Below are 27167 nucleotides of genomic sequence, written 5' to 3'. Positions count from 1 at the left end.
TATGTATAAATAGTTGATAAGATGGATTGAGTAGTTATTCAGCTGTGAAAAGCAGTTTTATGGTTGGTTTGCATTTGTGGGATTTCAATCAAATCCATCAGGTTTCACATTAGTACGACCTGTGCTGCCCATTCTGCAAACTGTACTGATTTGATAGTTGCTTCACTTTCCAGCATTCTGATTTCTGCCTCTACTTTTGTCTGCAAGGCAATTGGCTCTGGGCAGGCCTTGCAGAATTGTGGAATTGCTTCATAGTCAATACACAAGGTAGCCTTGGCTCCTTTGCTAGTCCATAAACCTTCCTGAAAAACATCTGGATATTTAACAGAAAACAGCTGCTGGAGTGAAGTCCTAATTCAAATATGTTCAGCCAATCTAGATGAACCTTTTCACCCCATCAAGCTTGGGCCTGAGCCTTTTACTACAGTGGTAACTGAACCAGCTGCTTTGAGACCAGAACTGAAGTTATACCCTTAATCTGTACAGATTTCCCTGTAGAGGTTCTCAGTCTAGCTGAGGTCTTGAACAAACCCAAGGGTTAGGGTCCAGAGACAATTTTGATGAAGACTGATTCTGCAATCGCTGAAACAGCTGGAACAGGAACAACCTCCGTTAGAACTATGTGACCATTTAACCAGGCTTTTTTTTTGACCAGTATTGATTTGGATATTGCAATTTAACTGTTTCAAATCAGATGTAGGCAAACTTCCCAGAGTGTGCACTCTCCTAAACGGTGGCCTATGAGTTCTCTTAAATTTATGCCTGGTAGGACTCCTTTACTGCCTCAAATCTGCACACTGGCAGCAACTACAGTAGGATCCAGGATGGCAAGCTGAAGAAAATGTTAACTGTTTGTCTGAGGCTTGGTTTTGTACTGGGGTTTTGTTGTAGGCTGACCTAGAATCCCTCTGTTCAGTTTATGTCCTCAGTGACACTATGCAATTGCCTTCACTGATGTGGTTTTCCCCAAGTTCAGTCAGATTGCCAAGGGTGTCCACTTCCATCAGAATACCCTGCGACTCCAGTGCTTGATTTGCTGCATTTTCCAATGACAAGCCAGTTGTACTGCCCGTTCAACTAGTAGACACTTTTGCATGATCACCTCATTAATGCCACATACCAAATGGTCTCTCAATAACTCATTAAGGATTAAATCAAAGTCACATCCCTCTGCCAGTTACCTTAACCTCATCAAGAATTCCAATTATGGATTCTCCTGGTTCTCAAATTGCCAAGTAAAACTGATTAGCATCTCAGAATTACAGGAAGCTTGGAGTCATAAAATTCCTTCAGTAAATCTATTAACTCTTGAAAGGTTATAGTATCCAGTGCCTCAGAGAAAATTAGGCTCCTAATAGCTTGTGGATCCGCAGCCTCTTCAGCTATCAGGAGAATTACTCATTGCTTTTTGCCTATTCCAAGGTCATTTTCTCAGAAAAATAACACATTATTTCCACATTGTGGGCCTAGTCTTTGACAGCAGGATCAAATGAGTAAAACTTCCCAAATAATGGCATGATGCCAGAAATACTTAACCCTAACTCAAAGACAACTGTTACAAATAAATTTCTTCAACAGTCTGCTTTTATCTCCGCACCACTGAAACAAATCCACAGAGGCTGGTATCCTGTCACCCTTTATTTGCCTGCAAAGAGCCCTTGACACTGATCCCACACTCTGAATGAACGGGAGAGCTGACACTCTTGTTTTTATCTGTTCGCCAGGGCTCCCTGATTAGACCAGATTAATAGTCTCAGTCAGGAAACTCATATTCTATGGAGGTCCACCTGGCTGATCTCATTACAATTGTTGCAACGGGTAGGCTGCAATTTGCCAGAGATTAAATGAACAAGTTTTCACAGTTACTTCTGCTGTATTCAATAAAAAGTCAACATGGCCAAGTTCAATACTCTGATATTTCTTGTGAAAGGCAACCTCACCATTCAAATTAGTCTTAACAATTCTAAGGCATTCTATATCAGAGAAAGTAGAAGCTGATTTAAAAGTAGGGGCTAAAAGGTAGAAATGGTTGGAGTATCGTCTCTGTACATGAAACTTGAAGAAGAATGGTTCCTAGGATGAGAAAGTTCAGTCTTGAGGATAAATTGAAGAATTTGGGACCATTTTCCTTGGAGAGATGAATGCTAAGATGAGATTTGACAGAGGTTTTTAAAATCATGAGCAGGTTGGATCGAATAGATAGGGAGAAGTTGTTCCCACTTCTTAAATATCAAGAATCTGGAGGAAATAGATTTAAAAAGGGAGCAAGTGGTATGTGTGAAAAAAGTTTTCACCCAGTGAGTAGTTAAGATGTGGAATTCACTGCCTGGAATTGTGGTGGAGGAAGGTTAAATTTAGACATTCAAGACGGTATTGGATGATTATTTGGATAGAAATAATATGCAACAGTATAGGGGAAATTTTGGAAACTGGCAGCAGATAATGCTGTTAATTTGAAGAACTGGTGCTGTATGGCCTTCTGCACCATAACAGTTCTGTGATTCTGTGAAAGGGATGATCCTGATGGCATTCCAGTTGAATTAGCTAGAATTGCATTACAAGAGAAGTAACAAAGTTGGAGTCAGAAATGAAAATAAATGTGAATTAGATAGGGATGAAAATATGAATTTGGATTTGAAAAGAAAATGCAAGAACTTAATTCAAGTTTCAAAGGCGAGAGAGAGAGAGAGGAGACTAATTAGAAAGGAATTTTGAACTCAATGGAGTTAAACTTTGATTACATGAACAGGTGTTAGTTGGTAATCTTGATGTCTGAGATTTATCTCCTAATTTTGATTTGAAAAAGAATACAAATTTCATTCCTAAATTCAGTGAGAAGAAATTGAAATGTATTTTGAATCATTCGCGAAAAATAATTCTCTCAGACATCAACAGCCGAAAATTCACAGGATGGCAAAGGAGGTGTACCTGACTCTTTCTGATGTACAAATTAGCGAAAACTATTATTCTCAGTGCAATCAGGTCCCAGGTTACAGGCAGGAGCTTAGAAATGTAAGAAACAGAATTAAACTTTGCAGAATTTGCAGGACCAAAGGAAATTATACTTGATGAACGGAATGCATCGATGAAGATTCAGAAGATTTGAAAAGAAGTAAATGCTAACTTTAAAATAGGGTCCCTTTGCAAATGAAGGTTCATCAGGAAGACTATAAAGTTTCTAAGGTCTTAGATTTATAAGCATATTAGCAGCAACCCATTCTTTTGTAAACCAATACAGAAATTGGAGAGATAATAGATTTGATGTACAGCAGAATTTTGGTTACAGCAAGGAAGATATCAAAAATGAAAAGATAGCTCTCAGGCTAATTAAATAAAACACAATGTAGCAGATAAGTATTATTCAAGGAAACAAACATGCCATTTTTGTGACAAAAGGGCATGTAAAACTGATTGTTGGAAATTAGAAAGCAAGACTGTGGTAGTTGTGGGATAACATAGTATATCTAAAGAAAATGCTGTCCAGAAGATGGAACATGTGACACGTCAATAGAACATAGAACATAGAACAGTACAGCACAGAACAGGCCCTTCAGCCCACGATGTTGTGCCGACCATTGATCCTCATGTATGCACCCTCAAATTTCTGTGACCATATGCATGTCCAGCAGTCTCTTAAATGACCCCAATGACCTTGCTTCCACAACTGCTGCTGGCAACGCATTCCATGTTCTCGCAACTCTGTGTAAAGAACCCGCCTCTGACATCCCCTCTATCCTTTCCTCCAACCAGCTTAAAACTACGACCCCTCGTGCTAGCCATTTCTGCCCTGGGAAATAGTCTCTGGCTATCAACTCTATGCCTCTCATTATCTTGCATACCTCAATTAGGTCCCCTCTCCTCCTCCTTTTCTCCAATGAAAAGAGTCCGAGCTCAGTCAACCTCTCTTCATAAGATAAGCCCTCCAGTCCAGGCAGCATCCTGGTAAACCTCCTCTGAACCCTCTCCAAAGCATCCACATCTTTCCTATAATAGGGCGACCAGAACTGGACGCAAGTGCGGTCTAACCAAAGTTTTATAGAGCTGCAACAAGATCTCACGACTCTTAAACTCAATCCCCCTGTTAATGAAAGCCAAAACACCATATGCTTTCTTAACAACCCTGTCCACTTGGGTGGCCATTTTAAGGGATCTATGTATCTGCACACCAAGATCCCTCTGTTCCTCCACACTGCCAAGAATCCTATCCTTAATCCTGTACTCAGCTTTCAAATTCGACCTTCCAAAATGCATCACCTCGCATTTATGCAGGTTGAACTCCATCTGCCACCTCTCAGCCCATCTCTGCATCCTGTCAATGTCCCGCTGCAGCCTACAACAGCCCTCTGTACTGTCAACGACACCTCCGACCTTTGTGTCGTCTGCAAACTTGCTGACCCATCCTTCAATCCCCTCATCCAAGTCATTAATAAATAAAAATTACAATAGATTCTAATATATTTTCTGTTGCAGCATATCAGAGCATAATATTAGAAAAGTTTATAAAAAAGTGTGTGTTTCAGGATGAAATACTTTCATTTTTGGCCAGTAAAGCAAAGAAGCAAATTAATATTATAAAGATATAGGAGACGTACAAAAATCTAGTACTTTCTGTAATCCTGCTGTTTCAACTAAAGGTGATAAAATAAGTCAAAAGCTTTTGAGTACAATAGTTCAAGGGCATTGAAAAACCAGACAAGAGAGTTAATAGCAGCTGGAGAAAAAACTAAAGCTGTCTAAATTACACTAAACAAAAAATAAAGAACTGCAGATGCTGGAAATCAGAAACAAAAACAGAAATTGCTAGAAAAACTTGGCAGGTCTGGCTGCATCTGTGGAGAGAAAGCAGAATTGACATTTCAGGTCCACTGACCCTTAGAAAATGCTGCTAGACTGGCTAGGTTTTTCCAGCAATTTCTGTCAAAATTACACACATGTAGAACCTGAGCAAGAGATGATAAAACAGACAGCGACAGTACTCAGGAGCTAAATGGTAAAACAAAGGAATGCATTGCTTTGAAGAACATTAGCTCCATAAGATCAGAAGTGGGGATTTCACTGCTGATCACAATGTTCTGCACCATTCATAGGCGACTCAGACACTGAAACAGTCCACGGTCAAATGCAATTAAATCTGGACAATATCCAGACTTGGGCTGACAAGTAGTAAGAAACATTATGCCACAAAAATGCCACCAGCAATGACCACCTCAAATTAGAGACAATCTGTTGTAAGTAGCCCAGAGAACAATGGCTCCAGTTATCAGTTAATTCAGACAGAAGAGTCAATTGTCATGACCTCTCAAATTACTTTATTAGTGTATTAAACAAGACACATGTTGCTTAAATATTTTTATCATAAAACTAGAACTAAACTGAAACAGGCCCAATTTATACACCCATTAGATTAGTGTTCTCTGATACTCCCCATGTAGTCAGAATATAGAAGCTAATACCCGATCAGAATAGCTACAGCTGCTGATGAGGGCAGACGCTGGCCAGGCACTGTGCTCCATCTCATCACCATGTCCTTAGTAAGGTCTGCTTCTGTGACAGTTGGTCTCTGGAGATTTTGCTGGCTGCATTCCCCAATGGTAACCTAACTCTACCACTTTCCCCTACCACTTTATTCCAATGATAATAAAGGTCTATCAAAGTCTGAAGACTTACAAGTAATCTAACATCAACTCTGACGTGCAAAAGAATGTGTTTGAAACTTCTAACACTGCCTGTGTATAGAAATGTTTCCTACTTTCAATCCTGAAGGATCTGGCTCTAATTTTAGATTGTATGCACTGGGATTATATTCTCCCACCAGAAGTAATTTTTTTCAAGTATTTTCCCTTTGATAAATTAATCTTAAATCATCCCTTAACCATCTAAATTATATTAAATACAAGTAACTTTGTTTCAAGATCTGGAGATGGAAATAACCACTGCATTTTGAAAAAAAAATTTCTAATTTGTTGCACTTCAGCGATATTTACAGTGGCAGCAAATCTACTGTTTCAAATATATCTCAAATGATTTTTAAAAACTCAAACCTGCAGGTGATCTAAATTAAAAGCAAAAACAAATTGGAGACGTCAGGTAGGTCTTGTGGCATCTGTGCCAAGAAATCAGAGTTAATGTTTCAGGTTGAGTGACCCTTCTTGAGAATGAAATTATTTTTAAACTTGTTCTTCAGTGTGAATTGGAAACGAAATTATGTTTTATGAATTATACTGTTCCAATATTTTGTTGAAGCATAGAAATGTACAGGACGGGAAAAGATGATTCTGCCATCCCAAGAGTTCAAAAACAGTTAATTAGACTGTATCCCTCAATCGATTTTCTTGCCAAATAGGTGTGCCAGACAGCCCTGAAACTCCTGTGCTGTCCATTCCATATATTCTGTATTCACCCTCTGAACATCTGATCTTACTATTCACTTACCTGCTCCTAAGACCCATCACATGCCTCATTATCTTTTTGAGGCCCTAGTAAACCTTTTTCTTTAAAAAATGGTGGGCAGGCTCAACCTTAAAGGTTTTTTTTAAAAAAAGGTTTTTGAATATTTGAAGATTAACTTGTTGTTTTCTTCTTGCTGTTTGTAAGCAAGCTCTGTTTATTTAGCCTCTGGTAGATTGGGTATCTGATGTCAGGTAATGAATGGGTAGCTCTTTGCATCTATTGCAGTACAAGATGTGCTTGCTGGAATATTACATTGAGAAATGCATACAATGCTCCCTAAAATCAACGAGCTCCAAGCTGTCCTGTAATTTATACTACCATGCTAAATTGACTGATTCCACAATATTCACAAATCCTTTACTGCATCCTGTAAACTAGCATGTAGTTTCTAGTTCCAATGATATTGCTTCACAGTCTCATTACTGATAAAACACGGTTGCACATGCTCAAAGATGAAACCATCTTTCATAACAATGTGGTCTCCATACTTTTCACAGTGCTGAAGGTCTAACCAGGGCCTTTTAATATATTTAAGACAGCTTTTATTCAGTTGTATTCTGGTCCTTCGGATAGAATAGAACCATTCTATTAAATTTTGATTATGTTTGAATCTGCTTATGATGCTTTAACAATCTACAAATAATGTCTCTTTGGACGTCTACTGCTTCTGGCTTTTCTCACCATTAAGAAAGTACCTTGTTCTCTCCCTCGTTTTCCCGTCCCAAGTCGATAATGTCACATTTTCCTCCTTTAAAATTGATTTACCAAATTCCTGCTCCTTCGTGTAATCTACTATTTCTCTGTACTTTTATGCTTCCATCAACAATGCTACTGGCATTTTGAACCACAAATTTGTAAACGCAGCTGTCTATCCAATCATCTAAAAGACACTACTGGCCACATATTGTCAATGAGTGACTTTATCAATGCTTTTCTGGAAACCACGTAAACATCACCTGCTCAAAGACACCCAGTTTGGATTCTGCCAGGGCCATTCAGCTCCTGACCTCATCACAGCCTTGGTTTAAACGTGGACAAAATTGCTGAATTTTGGAGGTGAGAGTAACACAACGGCTGTATTTGACTGAATGTGGTATCAAGGAGTTGAAGCAAAACTGGAATCAATGGGTATAGACAATAGGTGCTGGAGAAGGCCATTCAGCCCTTCGAGCCAGCACCACCATTCAATATGATCATGGCTGATCATCCACAATCAGTATCCTGTTCCTGCCTTATCCCCATAACCCTTGATTCCACTATCTTTAAGAGCTCTATCCATCTCTTCCTTGAAAATCTCCAGAGGGTTGGCCTCCACTGCCTTCTGAGGCAGAGCATTCCATATGTCCACCACTCTCTGGGTGAAGATGTTTTTCCTCAACTCTGTTCTAAATGGCCTACCCCTTATTTTTAAATTGTGTCCTCTGGTTCTGGACTCACCCATCAGCAGAAACATGCTTCCTGTGTCCAATCTCTTAATAATCTTATATGTCTCAATCAGATCCCCTGTCATCCTTCTAAACTCATGTATACAAGCCCAGTTGCTTCAATGTTTCGACATATGATAGTCCTGCCATTCCAGGAATTGACCTTGTGGACTTACGCTGCACTCCCTCAATAGCAAGAATGTCCTTCCTCAAATTTGGAGAGCAAAACTGCACACAATACTCCAGGTGCGGTCTCACCAGGGCCCTGTACAGCTGCAGAAGGACCTCTTTGCTCCTATACTCAATTCCTCTTGTTATGAAGGCCAGCATGCTATTAGCTTTCTTCACTGCCTGCTGCACCTGCATGCTTGCTTTCATTGACTTATGTACAAGAACACCTAGATCTTGTTGTACTTCCCCATTACCTAACTTGACTCCATTGAGATAGTAATCTGCCTTCCTGTTCTTGCCACCAAAGTGGATAACCACACATTTATCCACATTAAACTGCAACTGCCATGCATCCGTCCACTCACCTAGCCTGGAAAACTCCCCAGCGATTGAAATCTTACCTGACAAATAGGAAGATGGTTGTCATTGTTGGAGGTTAGTCACCTCAGATTCAGAACATCTCTGCAAAGGTTCCTCAGGGTTGTGACTGAGGTCCAATCATCCTCGCCTGCTTCATTGATGATTAGATCCCCAACAGTGTGGAAACAGGCCCTTCGGCCCAACAAGTCCACACCGCCCCTTGAAGCATCCCACCCAGACCCATTCCCCTATAACCCACTCACCCCTGAACACTACGTGCAATTTAGCATGGCCAATCCACCTAGCCTGCACATCTTTGGACTGTGGGTGGAAACCTGAGCACCTGGAGGAAACCCACGCAGACACGAGGAGAATGTGCAAACTCCGCACAGACAGTTATCCGAGGCTGGAATTGAACCCGGGTCCCTGGCACTGTGAGGCTGCAGTGCTAACCACTGAGCCACCGTGCCGCCCCAACCGACTTTCTCTCCATCATAAGATCAGAAATAGGAATGTTCGCCGATGATGGCACAATGTTTGGCACTATTTGCAAATCCTCAAATACTGAAGCAATCCATGTTCAAATGCAACAAGATCTGGACAATATTCAGACATGGGCTGACAAGTGGCAAGTGACATTCGCACCACGCAAATGCCAAGCAATGGCCATCTCCAACAAAAGACAATTTAACCACTGCTCATTAAAATTCAATGGTGCTACCATCACTGAATCCCCCATTATCAACATCCTGGGCGTTATCACTGACCAAAAACTGAAACGGACTTACCACATAAATACAGTGGCTACAAGAGCAGGTCAGAGCCTCTGAATGTTCCATAGGGTCTCTTACTCTGTGATCATTTATTAATCTTGCCTCATTAGCAGATCTAAAAGAGCCTAATCCCCTTGGTAGAATTCACAACATATTGCCCAGGAAAGTAATCTGATTGCACTCCATGTGGCAAGTAATCACCTTTCAAGTCCCCAAAGCCGGTCCAGTATCTATAAGGCACAAGTGAAGAGTGTGATGGAATATCTGACACATGCCTGATTGAGTGCAGCTCCAACAACACTCAAGAAGCTATGACACCGTCCAGGACAAAGCAGCCTGCTTGATTGGCACCATAAGCATTCATCACCTCCATCTCAGTAGCAGGAGTGTGTACTATCTACAAGACGCACTGTAGAAAATCACCAAAAATACTTAGACAACACCTTCCAAAACTCCTAGCACTTCCATCTAGAAAGACAAGGGCAGCAAATACATGGGAACACCACCACCTGCAAGCTCCCCTCCAAGCCACTCACCATCCTAACTTGGAAATATATTGCCATTCCTTCGCTTTCACTGAGTAAAAATCCTGGAATTCCATCGCCAAGGGCACTGTGGGGCAGCCAAAGAACATGGCTGCTGTGGTTCAAAAATGAAGCTCACCACCACCTTCGAGAGCAACCAGGGGCAATAATAAATAAATAAATGGATGGCCAACCCCTGATGACCATGGCCCATAGGTGAAAAAAAACCAAGAGGAATTTTAAAAATTAGGAGAAATAAAAACAATTAAGATAACGAGGGGTCCATGTGAAAATCAAATTGGCAAATGGAAACAGACTAAAATTCACGGAGTGCAATCAGATTACTTTCCCAGAACAATATGCTGAGAATTCTACCAAGGGGATTAGGTTCTTTTAGATCTGGTAATGAGGCAAGATTAATAAATGATCACAGAGTAAGAGACCCTATGGAACAGTGATCACAACATAGCTAAAAGTAGCAGTCACTGTGAATGAGGAACATCAGCCAGAAACAACTGCGCTAAAAACTTAAGTAAGGTCAATTACATAACAATGAAGGCTTAGTTGGCTGGGGTGAACTGGAAAAGAAAGTTTAGCAGACAAGCTATAAGATGAATGATGGCAGACCTTTAGGAAAACACTTTATGACTCTCAGCAAAGGTATATTTTAGTGAGGAAGAAGGACTTTAAGAAGGGGATAAACTGATCGTGGTTAACTAAGGAAGTTAAAGATAATATCAAATTGAAAGAAACAGAAGCACTGGCAAAATTAGTGGCAAGCCACAGAATTGGGAAAGTTTTAAAAGTCAATAAAAATCATGGAGAAAATAAATTATGTGGGCTGCTCTGGGGCTTGCAGCCAACCCGCTGTCACAGGGCTCGCTGTTTGCAGTGTTCTGGGACACAAGGGCTCGCTGCTCTGGACTTACTGCTGACTCTAGTGCTAAGGGGAGAGAAGAACAAAAGAAAGGAGACAAAAAAGGAAAACACGGGAAAAAGAACAAGCAGAGCACAGGAGCTTTGACAGGAACATCCTAATCCGCTGCTATCTTGCACATCTTTACATTCAGGTTGTCAGAAAATAGTCCAAGTTTCTGTGCTGAACATGAATTATTATTTATTACAATTATGCTCTAGCTACAGAAAAAATTAAAAACAATTAGCATATAGTACTACTAATTAAATCTCTAATCCCCTCATAAACTCCATGTTATGCATACAGAGTCTCCGTCCCAAAGATAAACAGAGTAAACAGATTATGGGCAGAGGGGAAAAAACTGGAAAGACACTTCAGTAAGTCTTTGTTCTCCAATTTTCTTGATAAGACGATCCTTGAGGCTCTTCTGTTGGCCAGCATGTTTCTTCAGTCTCTTTCTCCGCATGTTTCCACTGGTTGGTAAGAGACACAACGTGGCAAGGTCCTTTTGTTTTTAAATAAAAGGTCGAGGTTAAAAGTCACAGCTTAAAACTATTGCGGGCAAGATAAACTGGTTTACTTCAATTTTAAAATTAGTCTTGTGTGCAGAAAACAGAGACTGCCCCTGGGCTGAGGAGGAACATCTTTCTCACTAATTCATTCCCAGCTCCAAACTGTTCAGTTATGGATTAATCAATCATATAGTTGTTAGCAGGCAAAAGGTCTTTCTCATTGAAAAGTGGTCATTTGTCCATGAACCAATCAACTCCTTGTTGTCAGCAAATGCTGCATCTGTACCCTTGGCTCCAAATAATCTGCAACACAAACTTCAATTACTATTTGTTCAAATAGTTGTTTGCGTGATGCTTGCCATGGTTGACAGGGGGCGTTATTTTATTACTACTAAACAGAGGCGATGGTGTAGTGGTTTCCTCGCTAGACTAATAATCCAAAGACCCAGATAATGTTCTGGGGACCCAGATTTGAATCCCACCAGGGCAGTTGGTGGAATTTGAAGAAAAAAAAATCTGGAATTAAGAATTTACTGATGACCATGAAACCATTGTGGATTGTCAGAAAAATCCAACTGGCTGACTAATATTCTTCAAGGAAGGAAATTTGCCATCCTCAGTTCATCTATCCTACATGTGACTCCAGGACAACAGGAATGTGGTTTACTCTCAACTGCCATCTGAAATGGCCTGGCAAGGTATTCAGTTGTACCAATTGCTACAGGGTCTCAAAAGTAATAAAACTGCCAGGTGATCTGTCCATCGACCTAGGCACTGGAAAAGATAATAGCAGAAACAGCCCTGTCAACCCTATAAAGTCCTCCTTACTAACATCGGGAAGCTAGTGTCAAAATTGGGAGAGTTGTCTCACAGACTAATTAAGCAACAGCCTGACATACATTGTCTGTAAGGTGTAATTCCGTGAGTAAAACTATGTCCCTGACACCACCCTTACCATCCCTGGATACGTCCTGTCCCACCAGCAGGACAAAGCCAGCAGAAGTGGCAGTACAGTGCTATAAAGTCAGGAGGGAGTTGCCCTGGGAGTCCTCAACATTGACTCTATATCCCTTGAAGTCTCATGGCTTCAGGTTAAACAAGGGCAAAGTAACCTCCTGCTGATTACCACATACTGTTCTCCCTTGGCTGATGAATCAGTACTCCTCTATGTTGAGCAACACTTGAGAGGAAGCACGGAGGATGGCAAACAAGGGCACAAAATGTACCCTGGGTGGGAAACTTCAACATCCACTGCAAAGAGTGGTTCAGCAGCAGTGCTACTGATTGAGCTGGTCAGGTCCTAAAGGACATAGCTGCTACACTGGGTTTGCAGCAGGTAGTGAGGGAACCAACAAAAGGGAAAAACATACCTCATCCTTACCAATGTGACAGCTGCAGAAGCATCTATCCATGACAGTATCAGGAAGAACGACCACTGCACAATCCTTGTGAAGACAAAGTTCTGCCTTCACATTGAGAATAACTTCCATCATGTTGTGTGGCACTATCACCATGCTATATGGGATAGACTTTGTACAGATCTAGTAGCTCAGGTCTGGGCATCCATGAGATGCAGTGGGCCATCAACAGCAACAAAATTGTAGTCCAGTGCAATCTGTAACCTCATGGCCTGGCATAACCCCAACTCAACCATTACCACCAGGCCTGGGGATCAACCCTGGTTCAATGGTGAGTGTAGGAGGACATGCCTGGAGCAGTACCAGGCATACCTGAAAATGAGGTGTCAATCTGGTAAAGCCAAACAGGACGACTTGCACAAACAGCATAAGCAGGAAGTGATAGACAAAGTTAAATGATCCCACAACCAACAGATCAGATCTTAGCTCTGCAGTCCTGCCACATCCAGTTGTGACTGGTGGTAGACAATTAAAGAATTCACTGGAGAAGGTGGCTCCACAAATATTCCCATCCTCAATGATGGAACAGCCCAGCATATCAGTGCAAAAGATAAGGCTGAAGCTGTCGCATAAATCGTCAGCCAGAAGGGCTAAGTGGATGATCCATCTCAGCCTCCTCCACTGGTCCCCCAGCATTACAGATACCGATCTTCAGACAATTCAATGCACTCCACGTGATATCAAGAAATGGTTGGAGGCACTGGATACTGCAAAGGCTACGGCCCTGACAACATTCTGGTAATAGTCCTGAAGACCTGTGCTCCAGAACGTGCCATGCTCCTAGCCAATCTGCTCTAGTACAGTCACATCACTGGTATCTATCTGACAATGTGGAAAATTACCCAATTACATCCTGTACATAAAAAGCAGGACAAATTCAACCCGGCCAATATCCACCCCATCAGTCTACTGTCAATCATCAGTGAAGTGATGGAAGGTGTCATCAACAGTGCTAACAAGCAGCACCTATTCAGCAATAACCTACTCAGTGACACCCAGTCTGGGATACGCCAGTGCCACTCAGTTCCTGACCTCATTACAGCCTTGGTTCAAACATGGACAAAACAGCTGAATTCCAGAGGTAAGGTGAAAATGGCAGCTTTGACATCAAGGTTGTTTTTGGCTGAGTGTGGCATCAAGGAGTCTAGCAATACTGGAATAAATGGGTATCAGGGGGCCAACAGGGTTAGAATCATACCTGACCCATTGGAAGATGGTTGTGGTTGTTGGAGGTCAGTCATCTCAGTTCCAGGACATCTCTGCAGGAGTTCCTCAGGGTAGTGTCCCAGGCCCAACCATCTTCAGCTGCTTTATCAATGACCTTCCCATTATAAGGGAATGATGATTGCACAATGTTCAGCACCATTCACAAATCCTCAGACACTGAAGCAGTCCATGTCCAAATGCAACAAGATCTGGATAATATCCAGACTTGAGCTGACAACTGGCAAGTAATATTTGTGTCACACAAATGCCACGCAATGACCATCACCAATCAGAGACTACCTAAACTGTAGCCCCTGGACATTCAATGGTGTTACCATCACTGAATTCCCTACCATCAACATCCTGAGGGTTATCATTGATCAGAAACTCGACTGGATTCACCATATAAATGCAGTGACTGCAAGAGTAGGTCACAGACTACGAATATTGCAGCGAATATCTCACCTCCTGACTCTCAAAAGCCTGTCCACCATCTACAAGGCACAAGTTAGAAATGTGAAGCAATACTCCCCATTTCCCTGGATAAGTGCAACCCCAACGACACTCAAGAGGCTTGACACCATCCAGGTCAAAGCAGCCTGCTTGATTGGCACTGTATTCACAAACATCCACTCCCTCCACCATCATTGCTCAGTAGCAACAGTGCTTACTATCTACAAGATGCAATGCAGAAATTCACCAAAATCCTCAGGCAGCACCTCCCAAATCCACGACCACTTCCATCTAGAATGACAAGGGTAGCAGATAAATGGGAACATCACCACCTGCAGGTTCCCCTCCAAGCCAGTCACCATCCTGACTTAGAAATAAATCAGCTGGGTCAAAATCCTGGAATTCCCTCCCTAGTGGCACTGTAGGTCAACCCACAGCAGGTGGTCAAGAAGGCAGCTCACCACCACCTCCTCAAGGGCAACTTAGAGACAGGCAATAAATGGTGGCCAGCCAGTGACACCGAAGTCCCAAAAAATGAATCAATAAAAAGAAGTCATTATTTTTCTCATGCCTATTTCAGCGAATTCCTTACTCCTGATTCAATATTAGGGGCTAAGATTTCACCTCCCCAATATGTTTATTTTTCAGTTTTCATTTGTTTTAGCTAATAATCCAGACATTCTAATGCCTATTCTGTTTTTTGTCTGACATGGATTCCCCTTACACTGTACATTAATGGTTGCACCAATCTCATTCTGAAACTAACCCCACGCAATATATTGAAAGTCTGAAGCAAACTGGCCAAAATCAGATCTCCCTTCCTAATGTATCAGCATGTTTCCAATTCACACTTCAAATCAATGAGTCTGTGCCAGAAGAATTTAAGATTAATACAACTATTGGGGAAGTGTTCATGCACACTCTGTACATCCTCCATACATACCAACTGCAACATACTTTAGCTCAGTCACAATCTAATCAGCCATGTCTTTGTCGAGATCACTTACATTTTTGATGTTATTTGTCTTATGCTTACATGAACGAAAGAAAAAAAACCAGGGCAGCTACCTCCCTCTGGACCAAATTCCTACTTGTTCAATCACAATGTTTGCATTCTGTTTACAGTGTAGTTCTTTTTTGGTCACTCTGTACCAACCATGCTCAAAACAACTGCAATCTTGATGTAAAAGTTGTCCAACCTCAAGTCTTTGAAAACCAATGACTACTTGTGTTGTTTTCATCTGTTCCCGGCCACCTAATACTTCCACATGAATGCGTACTACTGGTCCCTTTGGCTGGCTTTTTATTGTACATGACATTAGCATCTAATATACAACCATCTCCAAAATTTTATTTGCCTGTTCTACTAACAGTCCCAAGCTAGTGGCCTACTGACACTGCCTGTCATTCCATTCTTGCACCAATGTTAATTTTCAGCAGGAACCTTTCTTTTTTCTGTTCGTCTGATTACCATTTTCGCTTTAATGGACGAAACATCGCGGTATGGCGACGGCACAATGGAAATCCTCAACCCCTATGTCAACAGCTGCCTGACACGCTGTAGTTGCAGGCCTCCCGTCAGCAGCGGCGCTACTGGCTATGTCCGGTTACTGGGAAGGTGCAGTTGTACTCCCCGGCAGCGAAAGGGCTTCCAATCTTCTCCCTGGACACAGCGCTGGTCTGGAAATCTGCACGGGAAAAACCGTAAGAAACCATTTACATTAAAAATCAATTTCTTTCTGTTGTTCATCCGTGAACTTTCGAAAGATCAAAGCAAGCCCGCCCGGAAATAACAAGATCACATCCTGGAGCAGTTATTCCTGATGCCAGCGCTGAAATGGAGTGCGGCCATTCGCCGCGCCGACCAATGCATTCTGTGGCCGGCCCAAGTGCACTGATCAAGCCGTCCTCGAGGTTATCAGCCACCTTCCTGGAATAGGGCCCACCCCAGCAGCTTCGCTTCCGCCAGCCGGCTCTTCGGTTTCCAGAGATGTACTGAACAAAAGGTCACCCGCCCAACCCATTGCCGGCAGCGATCAAACAAAAAGGTCACCCGCCCGATTGGCTGCCATCGATAAAAGTACTTCCTCACCACCCGTCCCTTTATGTTTTACATGCCTGAGGTTTATTAAACCTCTCTACGCGTTTTTCTTTACTTTCCTCTCCTAAGGTTTTAAAGAAAGCTATTCACTTGCGCCTATACCAGCTGTTATTATTTGATGTTGGCAGTTGTTTTGGTGTCTGGTCAGTGCAATCCAGTTCCGCAAATGAGTCTTTTAGGTGTTTAAGGGACAGGTCATAATTATATTCCGACCGACCAACTCAACTTGTAAAGCTGCACAACTCAAAAATATTGTACTATAAAAAAACTTAAATGTTGTTGTTTGAGCCAGCTACGTTAATGAATAAAAATGTTGGAAAGGTCAGGTAGCATCTGGGAAAAGACAATATGTGGAACGTTTCACGTTGATCGTTCAATGCCAAGAATTCCAGCAATTACTCTGTTTAAACAAAGGGGGAAACTGAAGTTCACAGACTGCTATTTTTTCACGAGTGGGTTTAGATATTTTTGAAGGAACATTTCAAGCTTTAGAATAAATATTTCACTTCCTTGAGATGTTCTAAAGCATTTTTCAGCCAATTGATTACTTTTGAAATGTAGCCACTCTGGAGACCGAGGAGGGCCTTCCGTATACTGCCAACAATGTATTATTCCATCATTAAGATATCAGTGTTATCACAAAGATAACATTCACCTCTGAGTCAGAAGGTCATGTGTTTGATGTACACTTCGTACACAATCTATGCTGGTTACAGTACTGAGTGAATGCTGCACTGTCAAAAAATACTAAATGATTGTTTGCATTGTGAAAAATTAAACAAAAATATCTCACTATTGTTTGAAAAACGTTCAGGGAGATGTTCCCTTTGTTGTAGCTAATACGCCTTAATCATTCTCAACAAAAACAAATGAACTGATTTGTTTCAGAGATAGTAGGAACTGCAGATGCTGGAGAATCTGAGATAACAACGTGTAGAGCTGGATGAACACAGCAGGCCAAGCAGCATCAGAGGAGCAGGAAGGCTGACGTTTCGTGCCTAGACCCTACTGAAGAAGGGTCTAGGCCTGAAACGTCAGCCTTCCTGCTCCTCTGATGCTGCTTGGCCTGCTGTGTTCATCCAGCTCTATACCTTGTTATCTCTTTTTCAAACTAACTGCTTGGTTTGACTACAAAAATAAGACCATTGTTTTAGAAAGTAATAATTATTATAGAATAATTAGAAAATTTGTTTTGGGGATTGTTCTGCAGCTATACACTAAAAGGAAATTTTGATTCTCGACATGATTGATACATTTTCCTACCTTCCAGGCACCCTTTTTACATGCAGAATATCATTTCCGTACTGGTGGGTTCATTCATTTTACTGCATTCAGGACTTTCGTCTGCTTAATGTAAAGTTGGGCAGGGTGCACAGCAAGGTCCCACAAGACCAAGTAGTGAATGACAGTTAATTTCCAACTATAGTTGAGGAAGGGATGTTCGTTGATCAGAGCACTGAGGGAACTGCCTTTGCTTCTTCCAGTTTGGTCAATTATTATCTAACTTTTATATCGCAGTTGAAGGTTGCATCTCTGATAATGCAGTCCATTGAAAACACTGCACTGAAATGTTATTTTACTTTTGGTAGTGTATTCACTTAAAGTTTCTGTGGCAAGGTACATTTTTATATGCATGTTGTAAATCTGGAGCTATGGATAAGGAAGACAAAGAATTCAATGTTTCTTATTACATGGCTGAACGAGAATCTCTCTTGCTCTTCCTGCCTGCTATTGGCATGTATTTGAAGGATATGTAAATTGATATTCAACTCATTTACTATGATACACCTTCTATGACTATTAAGTCCTGGGGAGGGACTTGAATCCAAAGCTTCTCATTCAGAGGCAGTGACATGACTCTCAGCACCACATCGAGTCATCCAAATAACTTGAGAAATACTTAATTTCCATTGGGTGATACTACAGGCTAAATGGGACAGATTCTGAACAAATTTAGTGGCTCAAAACTGGGCATCTGTGAGGTGCCATGGGTCATCATCGGTAACGTAAGTGTGTACCACTATAATGTGTAATTGCATGGTTTGACCATGTCCTTACTACCATCAAGCCAAGGGACCAACCTTGTTTCACTGAGTCGTGTTGTAATCCTGGAAGGGGTAAGAGGTGAAAACCTCTCAGTGCTGCAAGCCAACAATCCATATTTAGTCCAGAACTGCCAGCTGTCTTTCTCAACTACCATGAGGACCCTCCCAGCTGTATTGCTCAATGACTGGCTATGTACTGGCCTTTTTTTTTAAATTGAAAAAATATACTTTATTCATAAAAGTTATGTAGACACACAAGTCCTAAAACAGTTCTTTAAAAAAATTCCAATTTACCCATTCAGAGATGTTATTACATATCTCTGGAACAGGTAGGACTTGAACCCTGGTCTCCTGGCTCAGAGGTGGGATGCTACCACTGTGCCACAATAGGCCCTAAAACAGTTCTATACAATATTTGCAGAGACCGAGAAAAGACAAGCGACACATTGAGGAATGACAAATTACAGAGTTTCTCTGCAGTTGCAAAAACAAAGGCATTTCTCCTTATGCAGGAAACTACTTACATTCATTTTGAGGCAATGAAGGATCTGAGAGTTGAATGGACCCCTGTTATACTTCGGAAGACCATAGATGATGGCCTTTCCCCACTACACTTTGATAGCAGCTGGCCCAAGCTTAAATGCATCCCTCAGCATGTAGTCCTAGACTTTGGAATGTGCCAGTCTGCAATGTTTGGTCAAGGACAACTCTTTACACTGGAAGACCAACAAGTCTCGGGCAGGCCGAGGAGCATGTCTCACTGAGTTGATGATCATCCAGGAACAGTTTATGTTTGTCTTGGTATGTAGCCCAGGGAACAGCCCATAGAGCACAGAGTTCTGCATCATTGAGCTGCTTGGAACGAACCACAACAAAAGTAACTGCACTGCTTTCTAGACATTCTTTGTAAAGGCATATTCCAAAGGAGACATGTGATAGTCTCTTTCTCTCCCACAGCCACTTTGAGGCCTGTGTGCAGTAGCAGAGAAAGATTGTCCAGGCATACTAGCATTCATGTGTGCTCCTTACCTTTGCACCACCACTCCCAGATTCTTAAGTCCTGCTCCCCCCCGCAACCCAAACATGTGGAACCCTGTCTTCAGTAGGACCAAAGTTATGCACAGAACATCGAGGAATAAACCATGCATGTGTATGAAATTCACTCTGGTTTACAATGTCTGTTGTCAGTAGCTTACATTAGTGGGCCTGCTTCACTGCTGAACTGACCATTTTGGTGGGCTATCTTTACATTCATGCAAACTACATTCTTTACACAAAGCTTGACAATTAACTATCAAGCATTATCTAACTCATGCATTCTCCATGGCAATATCTCCACCAGAATATACTTGCCAACCAATCAGCACTCTCCTCTCATATCCAATAAATATTGTTTTCCCTTTATTTTGTTATTGTGAATTGTCATGAATACAAGGCAAAAAACTTTACAAAATATATATTTTTTCAACAATAACAATTTACATAGATTGAGGGGTTGTAAGAAGGGGGCTGTAAGAGAGGTGGGAGGGAGAAAGATAAGCCTTTTAACTTTACAACCCTGCAGTGTAAAGAGCAAGCACCCACAACAGTGCTCAACTCTTCCATATCTCCACCTCATTGACACAGCAACTTACAAGCCTCAAAATGGAGTCACAGTGTGAAATATTTGAGGAACCACTGCCTTAAACTTTTCTACCATCTAACTAGACATGGGCTTGGAGTATGATAGAGTAGTTCCGACAATACATAAACTTGACACCATCTGGCTAAAAGCATTCTGCCTGGTTGATAGCCTATTCACCATCATAGGAAAGTAGAAAAGGAAAGTAGGAATAGTCCATTCAGCCCATCAAGCCTGTGCTGCCATTCAACATAACCATGGCTGATCTTTCATCTCTATGTTTCTACTCTGTCTTCACATACCTCTTGACATATTTTGCCTCTAGAAAACTATTTCTTTCTTAAATATATTCAATAACATAGCCTCTGTAGCTTCCTGTGATAGAGAATTCTTCTGAGACAGAAAAAAGAAATTCGTCCTCATCTCAGACCAAAATGGTCAACAGTACACGATCTCTTGTTTGTGACACCATCCCTTCATCCACACTTTACAGCCCTGTCAGAACTTTATATTTTACAATGAGATCCCTTCTCATTCTGCTAAACTCTCGTGAAAACAGGCCCAATTGACCCAATGTCTCCTTATAAAACAACCTGCCATCCCTGGAATCAATCAATTGAATCTTCAAGGTGAACATCCATGGAATCTTTACAGCAGTACAGCCGGGAGGCTCCTCACGGTAGGTGAGAGACAGATGGCAATTCTAGGTTAAATTTGATCCTCTAATCAACCTCTTGGTCCTCCTCTCCTGAATTCTAAACTGCTCCCAGGCTTGCTATTTTTTTTCTAAGAACTTTACGCAATTCCTCTTTGGATTGATCATTATCCTTAATTTCTTTCGTGAGCCATGATTTGACCACTTTTCCTGTTCTATCCTTTCATCTGAAGGGAATTTATACAGTTGCAATGCATGTATTCCTTCCTGAAACATTAACTATTCCCTAGCTACTGTTATGGCTTTTATGTATTACTTAGTCTATCACAGTAAATCCATCTCTCATATGTTTGTAGTTTCCTTTATTTAGATTTAGCATCCTAGTTTCAAAATGGGCCATTTATTTTCTATTATATAATGGCTAATCTTTCCTAAAGGATTTCTCACAGCAAGATTATTAGCTCATTCTTGTTGCACAGTACTATCTATAAGGTGCACTGAAGCAATTTGACAATGTTTTTTGACACTGCCTCTTAAACCCAAGACTTCCACCACCTTGAAGGTCGAGGATAGCAGGCCCATTGGAACACCTTGTACAAGTTCCCATCCAAGTTTTTTTTTAAAATTCATTCACAGGATGTAGGCGTTGCTGGCTAGCAAATTTGCTACTAACATTTACTGCCCATCCTTACTTGCCCGGAGGGCACTTAAGAGTCATCCACATTGTTGAGAGTCTGGAATCACATGGAGATCAATCAAGGTAAGGAAGGCAGATTTCCTTCCCTAAAACAAATGAGTGAAGATTTTTAAAATAACAATCAATCAATGTGATCACCATTAAGCCAGTTCTCTATTTGAGATTTTATTGAATTCAGATTTTATCATCTGTTGTGGTGTGATTCAAACCCGTGACTCCATGTACTGGCCTGGGGTTCTGGATTGCTAATCCAGTGACATTACTTTTAGTCCAACACCTCTCCTGAAGTCACACACTATCCTAACTTGGAGATGTATTCACCTTCCTTCCTCATTGCTAGGCCAAAATCCTAGAACTCACTTCCCAATAGCACACAGAAAGTTTGTTCAAAACATAGACTATTATGGTTCAAGAAAGCAGTTTACCACCACTTCACAAGGGCAACCAAGGATGAGTGATAAATGCTGGCCCAACCAGTGACTCCCAGATCCCAGGAACAGTAAAAAAAACTAACAGGCAAGGAGAGTTGATTAGCTGTTCCCAATGGTTTCTCATTCAATGATTTTGGTTTAACTTTGGATAACTGGTCAGCATGGATGACTTAGACCAAAGGGTCTGTTTTGCATGCTGTACGTCTCTACAACTTTATTTATAACACCTGGGAAGAGGGGAGGAGGAGAAGTTGGTTGCAACAGAATGCACAGAGCAGATGTGCTATAAATATGTCAGCATACTACTTTGTGAATCAGTCTTGTTTAGGGCCTGAGTGAGACTATTAAAAGAAGTGAATCTGAATGAATGATGATTAGATACCACTCCTAATTATGCATGTACATTTGTGATTGAAATTCATTCATTTACTGAGCAGTCTCTGCATAAACTGAGCTGTTGGTTTTGCCTTATGGTCAAAGTCGCAAATCAGGCATAAATTCCAGCGCAATCTCAGAAATAAAGGAGGAGTTAGAATCAGAGAAACCCTTCTTAAGAAGAGAAATTTCACATTAACAATTAATGGGATGAGTGCAGAATTACTTTCACTGTAAAGAGGTTAAGCAGAAATGAGTAGCAGACACATTGCAGTGTAATATCTTTGTATAAAAACTGCAACCCATCAAGCCACTTAACTGAGTTTGCATGAAGTTTAATCTTGATTTCACATCCATCCTGTTCCAATATCTTTATCACTTATCACACTTCCTTTCATCTCTAACCTAATTTCTTTATAAATGTTGACATAGTCTGTGCTTTAATTATTAGCTCATTAATACAATTCCCAATCTCTCAAACCTATGTACATTTGCTCTGTTCTACATTTCTTGCATTTAACAAAGTTGTTGACTTGCTCGCTGACCTGGCTTGTTTTCGTTCAGATGTTTCATCACCATGTTAGGTGACATTATCAATGGAGCTTCCGATGAAGTAATGTTATTCTACTCCACGTGGAATTTATACTGCCCGGTCCATTATGGTGAGTACTGTCATTTCCAGTTTTGATCTGTATGAATTTGTATATGGAGTCCAATTCTATATGGTTGTTGATTGAACCATGCCTCTAGGAATTCCCGTGTGTCTGTATTTGTCTTGGGCTACTATGGCTACCTTTTCCCAGTTAAATTGGTGCCCTTCATTGTCTGAATGTGCTGATGTTAAGGAGAGTTCATTGTGCCGTTTTGCCACTAGCTGGTTATTGTTTGTCGGATGATAATATCCATAATATTCCAGAAACACGGATAATAATGTCCACAATAAACTGTGGATCTGGTACATATACAACACATTTGTCATTATTAAATGCAACAAATTAGAAGCGACCCACCACTGCATTTATTTACAGTGCATTCATAGAGATTAAATTTACAAGAGAAGAAGAAAACAATATTCAACTTCTGTTCCTGTTTGTCAATCACTCTACTTTAACATACAGAGAGTTCCAAACCTCAGCACACAGAAAAGCAGCCCATACAGATCAAATCCTCAACTGGCACCCTAATGTCCCAAACAAAGCTGCATTAGGACATCATTTAAACAGGCCAGGACACACTGCAACACTTCAGAACTATGCAGGAAAGAGGAAGGACACTTGTACAAGATCCTCACTTCAAACAGATATCCCTGCAACTTCATCCACAGGATGCTTACAAGACAGACAACAACAGGAGGACACAGTACAACCTAACACACAGGCCACACTACCCCACATCAAGAACACATTGGAACTGACAGCAAGATTCCTAAGACCGCTAGGAATCATGGTGGCCCACAAGCCCACGGTCACTCTACGACAAACACTTAAGGATTAAAGACCCCATTCCCAGAACATGCAGAACAAACGTGATTTACAAAATACCATGCAACAGCTGCTACAAACGTTACATTGGACAGACAGGAAAGAAACTAGCCATCAGAATACATGAACATCAGCTAGCAGCAAAATGGAATGACAAACTCTCCTTAATATTGGTACATTCAGACAATGAAGGCCAATTTAACTGGGACACGGTAACCATAGTAGCCTGACCCAAACATAGACACTCACGTTAATTCCTAGAGGCATTGTTCTCCACCTATACTTCAATCGACAAACATAGAATTGGACCCCATATACAAACCCATACAGATCAAGGTTCGTTTTCAGACGTTTTGTCACCATTCTAGGTAACATCATCAGTGAGCCTCCGGTGAAGCGCTGGTGTTATGTCCCGCTTTCTATTTATCTGTTTAGGTTTCCTTGGGTTGGCAATGTCATTTCCTGCATTGTCATCACCAACCCAAGGAAACCCAAACAGATAAACAGAAAGCGGGACCTAACACCAGCACTTCACCGGAGGCTCACTGGTGATGTTACCTAGAATGGTGACAAAACGTCTGAAAACGAACCTTCCAGCTCAGCGAGCAAACTCACATCCAGAACCTCAACCTGAGCTCCAAATCTTCTCAAAACTCGCCATACAGATCAAAATTGGAAGTGATTTGTACTCACCACAATGGGCCACAAATGTAAATTCCAAGCGGAGTGGAATAACATCGCTTCTTCGGAGGTTCCACTGATGATGTCACCTAACATGGTGATGAAACATCTGAACAAAAATAAGCCAGCTCGGTGAGCAAGTCAACAACCTCATCCATAATCCGAGCTATAGATCTTTGCCAAAATTCTTGCATTTAACTTCTGGCACTAGTGGCTGTTAGTTTCCGTCTACAAAATGCAGACGTAATACTGAAGACAGGACACAAGTTTCAACCACAGTATACAGAGGAAAAAAAAATCCCAAATTACTTCTCAGCCAATTAAATATTTTTGAAGTATAGTTACCATTTGCAAGGCACAAGGCTAATATTGGGGTATGGAAGGGCATTCAGGACGTATAAACACAAAATTGAACACATATTTAACAACGAGGGAAATCTAACATAAATAGATGGACCACACAGTACAATGATGAATGGTAACACAAGGCATTCCAAGGGAAATAAAGGAAGGCATGGACGCAAATGACCATGAAAAATGGGGCACAAAAATAGAAACAGAAGGAAGAGGAACAACAGTGTCAGTGAGCTGGAATAAATAGAATGAAATAAAAATAATAAAAAGAGCAGGGACTGAGTGTAGCTAGAGGATGCCAGCAATAACAGGAAGTGGAGAGAAAAAACATGGATAAATGTGAGAAATTGATGAAGTACAGCTCCAATACGAGCTGTTCAAGCTGTATTTTCCTCTTCCTTAGAACCCAGCATGATCCTCCTGAATATTGTGGCTACAGAATGTACTGTCTAAAATAGGCACAGCAGCAACTGACCAAGGATTGTCCAACAACAACTCCCAAGACTCTCAACCTTCGCCTAGAATCACAAAGGCAGCAAATGACCACCATCACCTCCAACCTCCTCCTAGTCCCATTGCATCATAACTTAGACATATTTGTCACCTAGACAGCACTAAATAAGAACCAAAGGTTTTATTTGAAAACACAAGCTTTCGGATCCTCAGTCCTTCTTCAAATGTTAAATCCAAGACTGTCACCACCTAGACAGACAAGGACAGCAGGCCCACTGGAACACCTCGTACAAATTCCCATCCACAAGTCTTTTTTTAAAATTCATTCTCAGGATGTAGGTGTTGCTGGCTAGCAAATTTGCTACTAACGTTTACTGCCCATCCTTACTTGTCCAGAGGGCACTTAAGAGTCATCCACATTGCTGTAACACCTGAAAAAGGACTGAGGTATCATAAGCTTGTGTTTTCAAATAAACCTATTGGACTATAACTTGGTGTTGTGTGATTTCTGACCTTGCCCACCCCAGTCCAATACCAGCACCTCCACATCAAGAACTGAAAGAACTGCAGATGCTGTCAATCAGAAACAAAACAGAAGTTGCTGGAAAAGTTCAGCAGGTCTGGCAGCATCTGTGAAGAGAAATCAGAGTTAACATTTCGGATCTGGTCCAAGCATTTCCAGCAAAATCTGTTTTTGTTTCTGACTTGGACGTCATTGTGGTGTTAAGATCTTAGAACACCTTATCTAACAGTACTGTATTTTGGGAGTAACTTTGCCACCCAAATGCAACAATTAAAGAATAAGCCACACTGTTTCCTGATCAGCAACTAATGACTGGTAAAAATGCTATTCTAAGTAGCGATGCCAACAGTCTCAATTGAATTTGCAGAAAGAAGCTCAAGCTGCAAAGCAACAGGCAATTTATTTAAATGATCAGGAATTCAGTGTAAAACATTATATTTCTTGCTCCAGATATGTACTGTATAACAAAACTTTATCATTGTAGGACTGTACCGCTAGACTGGGGACACTGACTCAGGTGGCAGGGAGGATTCAGGCAAGTGGCTGACTATTATTCAAGCAAGAACCAGTTAATGCAGGGAGAGGGCCAAAGGATCTTCCCTGAATCTGACCTTGATGTGAGAACACAGTTATTCCCTTAATCTTTGATCTCGCTTCCGATCTGAGCCAATGACAAAATCTGATTTTACAGTAGTCACATACAACATGGTGAATATGTCCTTCCTCCTGATTCCATACACACAATCCTGTGAAATATCTAATCAATGATGGGCATTCCTATGGACAGTCCCAAGTTCCTATGATCTCACGGTGTTTAACAGACATTGTTAATCTCCAGGCCTTGGGATCTTTCTATGCAACCTGCTAATTAGCATTCCAAAGTTTCTGGTTGTTCTCCTTCTGGCCTGTCTCAGACTTGATAATCTCTATGGACTGCTTGAATTCTGTTATTCCATGTATTCCATGCACTACCTTTATCAAATTTAGTTATTCTTCTTATAATTTTCCACCGTCCCAGTCATGTATATAAAAAAAAAGACACAGTCGGTTTTAATTAACTACAAGGTTTATGGTATTAATTTCTGTTATCAAGTTAGTTACAGAGCGTGAACTACTTCTACTGTTAGCATCTTGTAATTAATAAGTTGCAAGAAATATAATCTATTTCATTCAGAGTATACCAGGCATCATTTTTTTTAAGAGACAAGAGAAAGCATTTCCTGAAACTAATTAACTTTTACGTCTAGGTTTAAATGTTTTTCACTTAATGCTTGTATTATACTTTGGTTATACGTGTATCTATACTCCTAGATCATAGAATCCCTAGGTGTAGAAACAGGCCCTTCAGCCCAACAAGTCCACACCAATTCTCAGTGCACTCACCCAGACCCATTGTCCTTTCCCTGACCCCATCTCTATTGTTATCTGAAGCATCTTTAACTACAGCCTATTTCTTAATATTGTGAATAATTTCAAAGAAACAATCAATTACTACAAAATAACTTTAGCTGTTTTTACAGCTGCATAGAGTTAGTCTGACTTA

General features: G+C 41.0%; 1 protein-coding gene and 1 long non-coding RNA gene across 9 annotated transcripts in view; one reads left to right on the top strand and one right to left on the bottom strand.

The window, feature by feature from the left end:
- Positions 1 to 27167, top strand: part of LOC125466013 (E3 SUMO-protein ligase PIAS4-like) — a 118223-nt gene that overhangs the window by 8426 nt on the left and 82630 nt on the right. For 3 of the 8 annotated variants that reach the window (XR_009442789.1, XM_048560095.2, XM_048560094.2), the window contains exon 1: positions 15768 to 15911. The exons of 1 other annotated variant lie outside the window; for it this stretch is intronic. Coding sequence is in view for 4 of the 7 variants with exons in the window: in XM_048560095.2 (XP_048416052.1) it covers positions 15807 to 15911 (105 nt within the window). In the remaining 3 variants the exon portion in view is untranslated. 4 more of the 8 variants (XM_048560098.2, XM_048560099.2, XM_059638431.1 and 1 more) reach the window with 4 other exon arrangements.
- Positions 10810 to 27167, bottom strand: part of LOC132206060 (uncharacterized) — a 41677-nt gene continuing 25319 nt past the window's right edge. Inside the window, exons 2-3 of the long non-coding RNA XR_009442790.1 lie at positions 15679 to 15895; positions 10810 to 11123 (exon numbers count right to left, since the gene is read on the bottom strand). This is a non-coding gene — a long non-coding RNA (uncharacterized LOC132206060). The remainder of the gene's footprint in view (positions 11124 to 15678; positions 15896 to 27167) is intronic.

This window comes from Stegostoma tigrinum, chromosome 30, assembly GCF_030684315.1.
Source record: "Stegostoma tigrinum isolate sSteTig4 chromosome 30, sSteTig4.hap1, whole genome shotgun sequence".
Classification (NCBI taxonomy): Eukaryota; Metazoa; Chordata; class Chondrichthyes; order Orectolobiformes; family Stegostomatidae; genus Stegostoma; species Stegostoma tigrinum.
This window is presented reverse-complemented; position numbering and strand designations above follow the sequence as displayed.